The sequence below is a fragment of the Rhamphochromis longiceps genome, linkage group LG12 (genome assembly GCF_057381845.1).
Source record: "Rhamphochromis longiceps isolate RC_006_pf linkage group LG12, R_longiceps_female_GT1.1, whole genome shotgun sequence".
Classification (NCBI taxonomy): domain Eukaryota; kingdom Metazoa; phylum Chordata; class Actinopteri; order Cichliformes; family Cichlidae; genus Rhamphochromis; species Rhamphochromis longiceps.
The window spans coordinates 42,762,446-42,772,665 of record NC_140568.1 but is presented as its reverse complement, the minus strand read 5'-3'; the positions used below and the strand labels follow the sequence as shown (position 1 = coordinate 42,772,665).

At 41.4% G+C, this 10,220-nt stretch overlaps 2 protein-coding genes across 2 annotated transcripts in view; both read left to right on the top strand.

The window, feature by feature from the left end:
- LOC146658050 (uncharacterized) overlaps window positions 1-3,656 on the top strand; it is a 3,883-nt gene extending 227 nt beyond the window's left edge. The window contains exons 2-3 of the mRNA XM_085427099.1: window positions 749-1,390; window positions 2,657-3,656. Of these exons, the coding sequence (XP_085283225.1) occupies window positions 749-1,390; window positions 2,657-3,159 (1,145 nt within the window). The 3' untranslated portion in view covers window positions 3,160-3,656. The remainder of the gene's footprint in view (window positions 1-748; window positions 1,391-2,656) is intronic.
- Window positions 3,657-9,119: 5,463 nt separating this feature from the next.
- The window catches only part of rasgef1ba (RasGEF domain family, member 1Ba), a 28,663-nt gene continuing 27,562 nt past the window's right edge, over window positions 9,120-10,220 (top strand). The window contains exon 1 of the mRNA XM_085426443.1: window positions 9,120-9,418. The gene's annotated coding sequence lies outside the window, so the exon portion shown is untranslated. The remainder of the gene's footprint in view (window positions 9,419-10,220) is intronic.

Here is a 10,220-nt window from a genome sequence, read left to right as displayed (position 1 = left end):
AGAGAGTCCCCTTTGATTCAGTTTAAGTCCGTTTAAAGCCGTTGAGCTGTCTGTCAGTAAAATGCAGAATGACTTTCGCTTGCTATGTCATAAGCACGTTTGCTAACAGACAGTTTTCAGGTAGCAGGTTGCTCAGGTTTCCAGTTTCTGATTACAAATATAATCCTTTATTATGAAGTCCACTCGATACGTTTGATGGCATATTCTGAGCGTTTTAGCTGCAAGGCTCTCACACTTCGTTCTTAGCTGCAGAGACAGGTGTGACACAGTTATGTTACCACAAGTGCAGGGACAGTGTCTTTGCTGGAGCTCTCCAGTCCTGTTGTGTCAGTTAACATAGTTTGCAGTTAAGTGAAAAACTGCTGCAAACATACAAATTAAAGATGCAAAGTGCTGTTAGCCTTTCTGCGAACAGTGTAGTAAACATAGAACAATGTAGAACTGGAGAGATCAGATCAGTATCATTTAATCTAGCTGTGTGAGTCAGGACCAAACCACTGTTGATCCAAATGTCAGACATACACACCAAACTCTATCATCCCAAAGCTGGGATACTTGTAACAGCAGCACTGTACAGGCCCTCTATTATACTACTATATAATAAAGTGCCATCACTCATTTCATTTATCGTATTCAGTCAGTATTAAAATATAGAATGTTATTTCCCCTACATGCACCTAATAAGCTAGCTCACAAGTGTTTTCACTTTTCAACAATGAAAAAATAAATCTGTATTGTACATGTGCAGGGAAACGAGAGGCAGAGCGTTCGGTTAACTGGACGGCGGAGGAAACTCAGGTGCTCCTCTGCGCCTGGAGCGATGAGCGAGTCCAGAAGACTTTGGCTGAAAACCTCAGAAACCGGCATGTCTTCAAACACCTCTCAGCTCGCATGAGTGAAATGGGTTTCTCTCGGAGTCCCCACCAGTGCCGGCTTCGAGTCAAAACTCTCAAGGCTAACTACGTGAGAGCCAAACTGCAGAGAAGCATGGACAGCTCGCAGCCGTGCACTTTTAAATACTTTGCCGAGATGGATGCGGTGCTGGGCCGAAGGACAGGGGGAGGGGAAGGAGGGTCTCATTTTGTTTCACACCAACAGGTGTCAGAGGGCCACTTTGACTCCACTGATGGGACAGGGAGTTTTACCTCGGATTTAAATTCCAGTACAAACATAAGTGGACACCATTGTGGCTCTCTGGGGAATTCAATGAGGCAAAATTTAAGCTCTTTAGAGGAGAGAGCAGGCTGTCAGCTGGACTCTGAGGTAAAGGTAGAGCACAGAGAAGAGTCGGTGGATGAGTTAGAGTACAGCGACACGGGATTCTCACAGCATCCGAGGGACAGGCACCACGAAGTTTATCTGGAGACAGCCATCCACCCGAATATTAACGGTATGTACTGTTACTGAAATAATAATGTAAACAAGACACATTTATCTTATTTTAGGAGCTAAAGTCAAGAAGATTTTTACATTTTGTTTAAACAGTACGGGTCGGAGATAGATCCTCAAAATTTTATCTGGATATTTCAAGAAGATTTGTGATAATGGTTTTAACAATGTAGGGAAAAAATGCTTTATTGATTCTTGTAGCTTGCAGGCCACAGCACTTCGAAGCGTCAGTAAATGAAGGGCATTTTTCATCCTTCTTTTGCAGTACTGCTACTGATGGCGATGCTCAGTAGAGTAATTACTTTTGGTCACACATCACCACCTACTATATCGTCCTTTATAGCCTGGTTGTGTTGGTGTTTTGCTTTTGCCTCAGATGTTTTGCCTCGAGTGTGTTATTTCCCTGCATATTTTGCAGTGTCGTGCTTTATTTGAGGTCAGTTAAGTAGCTAAATATTTAGTTTCTAAATCATCAATGAAAGCAGACATGTTGCTCTCAGTGTCAGATATGCCTGGGCTTGGGAAGGCTATATAAATGATGTTGCAGCGTGACACTTTTAAATGTCAAGTAATCATTCATCCCAGTATTATCGTTGATGACATATGGCACAGCTGTGGTGTGATAGACCCAGAAAGGGCTAAAGAATCACCAGGATTTGAAATGAGAGATGCTTTGTTCCAGATACGTCGGAACTTGGATGTTGAATGTGGGAGTGACATTCTTGAGTTAGTGGGTTCCATAAAAAGCGAGAACATATTTTTTTTGGTTCTTAGCAATATGGAGTCTTTCAGGTATCACTAGCAATAAAGCATGATACTTTTTTTTTTTTGCTCTTCGAAAGTGTCCGAAAAAAGCCTGTAGCTGTGTTTGCTCTGTTCTAAGCCCCTCCCACCAGACATGCGCAGCAGTTTGTGCTTCAAATGATGCTAATTCAAGTCTTCAAATGAGGTTTTAACCTCCTTGGTGAAATTCCTCGACTACATAACTCTTTATATTCTATTATATTTTTCCCATGTGGTATTATTGTTGTACTCTGACCTGAACAGGTCTGGAAAGCCTCTTTCTACAGGCTCAAAACATAAAGCTTTGAGGAGGAGAAGGACACTTGTTCCCTCTGAGTGCACTTGAGTTATAACAGGCTGAATGTTTAAAGTTGAGACAGACTTCATGCTAATAACCAAACAATTGTGAAAATATTTGTGGTCTATTAATCAATCCTGTCATTAATAACACCATGCATGTATTGTTTTATATCCTGATTTGCAGGTACAACAGTGGAAAATAGCTCAAGCACTCCTTCTCCACATTTGGTCCTACCTCTGCCTGCTCCTCCTGCTCCCACTCTTACCCAGTCCACTGCTTCTCCTCTCCCAGCACCTCCAGATATAAACCCCAACATCCTCCCTGCCTCTGCCGACCATCACCCTGCACCTTCCTGTCTCGAACCTGTCCTTAAGCACCTGTCAGAGTGCTTCCAGCAGCTGGTCTCTGAGACCCGGAGCTTGCTGGTGCAGCTGGAGAGTCAAAGGCAGGAGCACGCCCGATGGCACCAGGAGCTCCTGGCCCAGTGGCTGCAAAGGGAGGAACGGCGGCAGAGGGAGACGGCTGAGAGGGAGGAGAGGAGGGAGAAAGCTCGCATGGAGCACGAGATTAGAGTCCTGGAGCTCCTCACCAATCTGAGCAAACAGCAGGGGTGTAGCTGTGAGGGCAGCCGGACTTTAGCAGGGGGACAGGCTGCTCCAAACCATACTAACAAAGACAGGAGATAGGAGTTTTACAGTGGCTGACCCAAAGTGCGGACTGATATTTCTTCTCAGGTGGACACAAATAACATTAGCAATGAGGCAAGCTCCCACAGTCAGGCCAGCCCGAATCCTGAGTGGGAGATTTTAGTTGAGCCAAGTGCACAGATACCCCCCCCCCCCACTTCCAAAAAAAAAGAAGCGGAAAGTCTGTGAGAATAATATGACTGCTACTGTTACTTTGACATTTAAAGGCCCAGAAATCCAAAAAAGAGGAAACTACAGTTGAAGTGTAAAAGAGGAATTTCTTCTTGTTTTTGCAGTCACATTGCTGAGGGGATTTCTGCGATGTCAGTGAATTTCGCCAAATGTTACAGAGTTGTTTCGATGCACTTTCACAGAAATTAAAAGTGTATATTTTTCAACCAGTTTCGACTGAAATGTGTTTTTCACAAGTGACTTGTTTCAGTTATTTATCGCAACTGTTGAGCCAAAGTAAGAATCAGTCGGCATCATCTTCAGCGTGTTTGGGTTCAGTGGGGGCGTCCTTGGATCTAGATCAAAGCTTAACTGTTCATACAAATAACCTCTCTTACTTTTGAAGCAATGTGAACCAACCTTGAAACAACAACAGCAAAATCAAATCAAAATATTTAAGTCAGTGTACAGGATTATATGTGTGTGTGAATTGTAGTATTAATAGAAATTTTCCAACATACCACATTAAAAAGTGACTCCTGTTTCTAATCCAGATGAAAATGATAAACAGATGAATAATTAAATCACAGCTTTTGCAATAACTGTGCAATAAGTTGCAAGTATGAGATGTTGTCCATGCTGTGTGACAGCACATCAGATCTCCATTCATATCAAACTTGCTTCTGTTACATGAAAAAGTCATTAAAAATAAACAGCATTGACAGCTTAGCGGTAATAGATGACCATAACAGACTAAAGTCAAAGGGCAGATGCGATGAGAGAGTCGCAGGTTTGATTCCTTCAGTGTTTACTCAGTTTGTCCCTGCGGTCCATTAGCAGGATGCAGGGCTGTGACCTGGCTGCTTCAGTGGGGGGGGGGGGGTGACAGAAAGAGGCAAACAGTTTACTGTACATTCCTGACGCCTGTGTTTGATGCTCAGTGTTGAAGCTATTTTGGGAAACTAGCACAAACATACAGTGAAGCCTGTTTATTTACGTCTCCACGGGAACATTTCATACCCAGCATGTCAGCCTGGATGTTACCCCCGCTAAGACCTTTAGCGCAGCTCCGAGACTCCAGGCTTCGAGTTTCTTCGTTGCTGTATCAAACGAGCTACACCTGAGCAGTCCTTTGCTGCGATGGTGTATATTGTCTTCCTGCAACACTCGGAAATTTTCTCACACTCATGGGAGACATTTTTATTAAACCTCCAGGCTGTGGCTCGCTCCATGCTGATTCTTACCTGAATAGACAAACTGGAAATTTTTCACTCAGGCATTCAGCATTGTCTACCCTGAAGGGGTGTGAACAAGTTAAAATGAAAAAGCCCCACTTCCTTTTGACATGTATGAACCAGATTGTAATCAATACTGGTTTGGCTGGGAAAACCCAACCACTGGAATACTTACTGATGATATCTTCCTTATTGTAAACGGATAAAGTGAAACAAAAACTGCCAAAACAAACAGACCCATCCCACCTGTCTGTTAAAACCTGATGTTTGTGTTAATAAAGAATAAGCCACACCCATCTGTGGACTAGCATGACCCACCATTACATTATAATCCTGCTGCATAATCCCCAATAAGTGAACTTAATTAAGAACATTTATAGGTCTTATTGCTCGTTTTTATCCAACACAACTTCCTTGTGACCTTTATTCTTTGTCATCAGTATAAAAGCATACGCTCTGTGATAACTGAGCCACAGGCTATGATGATATATTCTTACAGATGAACGGGTAGTTTCACACACTATGGACAAGTAGTAGTGTCTATTGTACTTCATATAAGTATGTGTGTGTATATTCTTCAGTTTTGGAAATTTTTAAAAGTTGCATTTAAAGGAAACACTGTATATTTGACTATTACGTCCTAAATACCAAATCTAACATATAACCATGTAAATATTTCCGACTACATCGCAGGATTCGTAACGTGTTGCAGACCACCCAGATCCTCACGTTCACCTTCTCATTACTAAATTTCCATCTCTTGGGCCAAAGCAGACCTTCGTGCATGTGAAGCTGCACAAACTGTCACACTAATAAAGCACCTGGTTGGTTGTGGTCACATGATGTAAAAAATATGAAAATAAAGTCTAGTTTTCTCTCGTGCTCCTTAACAGGACAGCCTCTAATCTCATCTGCTTTCCTCTTTGTCACAGAGCAGGCCTTCATAAAACACACAAACAACTTATTCAAAGGTTGTTTTCTTGGTGATTTATTTCATTTTTATTGCAGTTTACAGCATGAGGAACAAATGCGCCCCAAATACATGGAAGTTTCAGTTAAATAAAAACCAACTGAGCATTACTTCCTGCATTTCATTTGTGCCTCGTGGTCTTCCCCACAGTGACTTCAAGCCTGATCTCTATGCAGTCATTTAAGCGAGAGAAAAGCCAGATTAGTGCATATACATAAATCTGCGCTAATCCTGGATTACGTAATACAAGTGGATGTTGATGAGATTTGGGATGATTTGCTGTTATTGTACCAGGGCTTATTACTCTGTTCTGACATGTGGAGAAAGTCATCCAGTACAGATTTCTCAGACTAAACTATCAATCAGTGCATCATCTTTGCATGACTCATGGTTCTGTATGTTCATCGGCCTGACTGCAGGGAGAAATGTAATCAGCCTGCTGTTGTTTAAAGCTTATAGGAACATTAAGGAAGCTTCTGAACAAATAAATATCAGTCAAAAATCAGTTTTGTTAGACGATAACATATTTTCTGCAGATATAAGGGAAGAAAATGAGTCATTTAAAGGTTCACTTGTACCGTGCTCCCAATTCTGCCTCCAGTCGGGCTTTCATTGATGCAAAAAAATTTGTATTTAATTGATGTGTCTAGTTGGACCAAAGAGTAATAACTAAAAATACAATATTAGAATACACTTACAATGGCCCCTCTATCTCATAAGAGAGAACACGGCGGCATTGCCAAGATTAGAGTTTGCCAGAGAACACAGCATCAAAGGATTTAATACAGTTGTCACTTAACGATTGTGGTTTGCATGTTTATTTCATTTAATACGGATCCATTTTTCCCCTTTTTTTTTCAAAGAAATCTAATATAGCAGCTTTCCACATAATAATGCAAACCAAAATGTTTAATTTTGCTACAAAAGGCAGCTTCCTTTTATGTCTCACCCACTTAGAAACAGTTGTCATCTTGAGTTGTGTGGACAAATAAGAGAGCGCCAGTGCTGGTTTGAGGAGCTAAACGGGACTTTTTGTATGACTGAAGACAAAAAAAAAAGCAGCTGGAAAGTTCAGTTTCTTCCTGCTTCTACAATTCTTTATTTCTACTAATAAAGTCCTATAATTTAATCAGGACAGTACAGGTAGCCCAAGTTTAGTCATTTCTTTATTACTGTAATTGTTGTCACATAGAGTTTGAAACTAGGGATTGCAGTTTGAGTTGGTGGGTTTGACAGTAGATGGACTCAATTATCATGCTGGGTTCACTGTGTTGAGACTACAGGTGTGATAACAGCACAAAAACAACGCAAAATAAGGATCGGATCCAAAATATGGGCTTTTATTCTTTAATAGTGGATTAGAAAAGATTATGTCAAGTGTACCAGAGTTCCCAGTTTGACCCAGTGGCCAAATTATCATCCAGAAAATTTCAAGCAGTCTGACGTCAGCATTCGATGGAGTGTTATGAACATTTTTTAGCAATAATCAGTGTGTGGCCCCCACACACTGAATCTTTCTGATTATTTAACCTCCTGAATTTTTCTCACTCTCTACTATAAATGTTAATAATAATAATAAATAATAATAATAATACTAATAATGGATTGGATTTATATAGCGCTTTTCAAGGCACCCAAAGCGCTTTACATTGCCACTAATGACTTTGGTCCTCCTCTATGACGAAATGTTACCATGCTAACAGCTAAACTATGAGAGTAAACACTGTGAACGCTGCTGTGTGGCGCTTTTTCAAAGTCTCCATTCTGTATTTAGTACTTGAACAAAATTTGGTGACTGCTGGGTTACACATGGACGACATATGTTGAACGTAACATTGGAGCTGAATAGATAAAATTATTTACACCGGTTCTAAATAAAATGTTTCTTGTTTTTTAAGTTTTCTGTTTAGCCACTTATTTATTGTATTAATCTTTTCTTTCTTTCTTTCTTTCTTTTTTTTTTTTTTTACTGTATTTTACTTGTGTTTTTTAAAGGTCTAACTAAGAATGTCACAACGGGACTGAACGGACTCACGCGCAGGCTCTAGGTCTTGAAAGCACAAGAGTCTTTATTATGATGCACCAGGTGATTATTTACAAAAGTGAGGGGAAAGCCGGGCTCCGGGGGTCCACACACGAACGGGAAAGACACGCACACTCTCCGTCCACTCCTCCTCACACTCCACTCACTCGGGTAACACAGGGGTAGGTCCAGGGAATCTGTACACAGAGACACGAATGGGTAGTTAGGTAAATCGCTATGAAACACTTCTGAAGTCATTGAGCTGGGGTTACACTGACGAGGGTCGGCAACGGTCCAGCGACGAGAAACACAGGGCTGCCGTCTTATAAAGGAGCTGGATCACTCGTGATGAGCCACAGGTGCGTGGGCCAAGGGCAGGAGCCCGCAGGTAAGCTCCGCCCAGGCAGAGGGAGGAGGGAAAGAGGGGAAAGGAGAGAGCAGGAAAAAAAATAAAAAAAGGAATACATGTAGCCGTACTGAGCCGACCGGGTAGGCACAGGGACCCTGACAAAGAATGGGCTTTGCTGATTAAAGCTATAAATTCATGTTCACCAGAGCCAAGTAAGTCAAAGTAAGTCAGTTCCCTTTAGTGGTTTTCACACTTTTCTCTATATAAAAACTCTATAAAAACAAAAAATAATTTTTAAAAAGAAGTTTTTGTAAATACAATATCAATGGTATATATGTTCTGCATTATAACACTACATTCTTTCATTATTTTGAAAGGGAAGCAGCTTTTGCTAATAAAATGTTAGCATTGTGATTGTCCTGCTGCTGCTGGGTTCATACCTGAAATTGAATGCTGTAAATTTGCTTGTAGTATTTTTTTTTTCTTTACTGAAATCAAAACCCTTGAAAACCCACGATAAACATGAAACACCATCTATCTAGGAAAAACAACTGAAGTTAGCAGATGTTTAAATGTGTATGTTTAGGCACCAGATGTGTAACTGGATGGACAGACTGGGACTTCTTTGGTGTCTTTACCGTGTTTATTGTCTTCTTTAGATGTTGCCATTCTAACATGGTAACCATTACAAGTTCTAAACATGAGTATGCTAGAGCTGTCATCATTAGTGTGCTAAAGTTACAGCTGCAGCTCAAAGCAGAAGCAAATTTAATAAAAAAAAAAAATTGCTTGCATTACTCATTTCATAAAATCAGTGAGCTCATGGATTCAATAAAAACAACCTAAAACAAACCCTTAAAGTCACTTTCAGAATTACACCATAATCATAGCCCTGCATAAAATTAATCTAATGTTGTTTTTAATTGTTTAGTTTTTTATTGATGCGTAAACTTCTTGGTTGGAATCTTTACTCGTCTCTATTTAAATATGCTCCCGTTTCTAGAACCACAGTCCATATTATCCGGAGTTTCCTTTGAAAGGGAATGGCTTCATCGGAAATTTCTGTAAATACAGCAAAGCTAAAATGAGAAAGGGAAAGAGAAATGAAATTGAAAACAAGAGATGAGACCAGGCAGGGAGGGGGCGCTTCTCTTCTCTGATTGGCTGCCGCCTCTCCCTCGCTGTGAGGTCTTCAGGCTGCTCGCGGCTCCGGAGCTCAGACACGAGTGAATGCTGCAGAGGAGAGACAGAGTCAGCACTGCTTCATTTAGACGACTTGTTCTTGGAGCTGACTTGATCCCGTTGGCGCTGTGGAAGCGGGAATACACATTTTTTGTTCCCTTTCGCGTTTGCACCTGAATAATGGTGCACTGAGTGTCCGGAGCCAGGAGGAACTGCTGGGATTGACCGTCTGCTCTGCGCGCATGTGAAAGGAGAAATCAGAGGTTGTTTTCGCTTATTTTCAGAGGAGAGATACCAAAGAGTTTGTACCTGGATTACGGCTTGTTGAGGTGAGTTGTGCGTGTTTACAGCCGCACAGTTTTTTGGTTGTTGAATGTTATTCTGCAGACCCGACGTGTCCAAAATGCGCGCAGGTGGTGAAAGAGCGCACTTTATTTCCAGCCAAACGTGAATCTGAATGAGTTGATGCTTTGCGACTCTATTCCTAAATGATCTGTGAATATCAACATTGCACTTTGGTTTTGTTGTGTTCCTTTAGCACCTTTTCCCCAATATTAGTGCGCCTATATTGACTTTATCCTACTATTACAAAAAACAACCGTGGGCAGTAATACCCAAATTGACAGGCTTTACTAAGGAGCTATTTCTGGATTTTTAATTTTGCTTAATTGACCCAAAGACCTGCCCCAAAAATTGGATTTCTGAAATCGGTGTCAATGGCGGGCTATTTTTAACCCCCACTACCTTCTGGCTAAGAGGATTCCTCTCTCCCTGCCTCTCCTTTGCGAGACGGTGAGGGATCAGTGAAGTTAATCCCGCATCTCTCCTGGGTCACCCTGGCCTGCTGCTCTTGGTTTTTCGTGCCACTGCTTTGTATTAGGAGCATGAGTTGGAGTTTCCTTAATGTGCTGACAAGGTAAATCCGTTTATTGGTTATTTGGCAGGACGCTAAAAATGTGAGAGTGCCTCCTGGAAGCCCTTGAATGAGTTATTGTTACTGCGGATTACATGTTTGCTACTGTACTCTGGAATCCCTGGGGTTGTGGTGGGATTTGCTTGATGTGAAGCAAATGCAGAAAAACAGATGCACTGGGGCGAAATGGGAAGTTTCCTCTCGTGAAATAAGGGTGC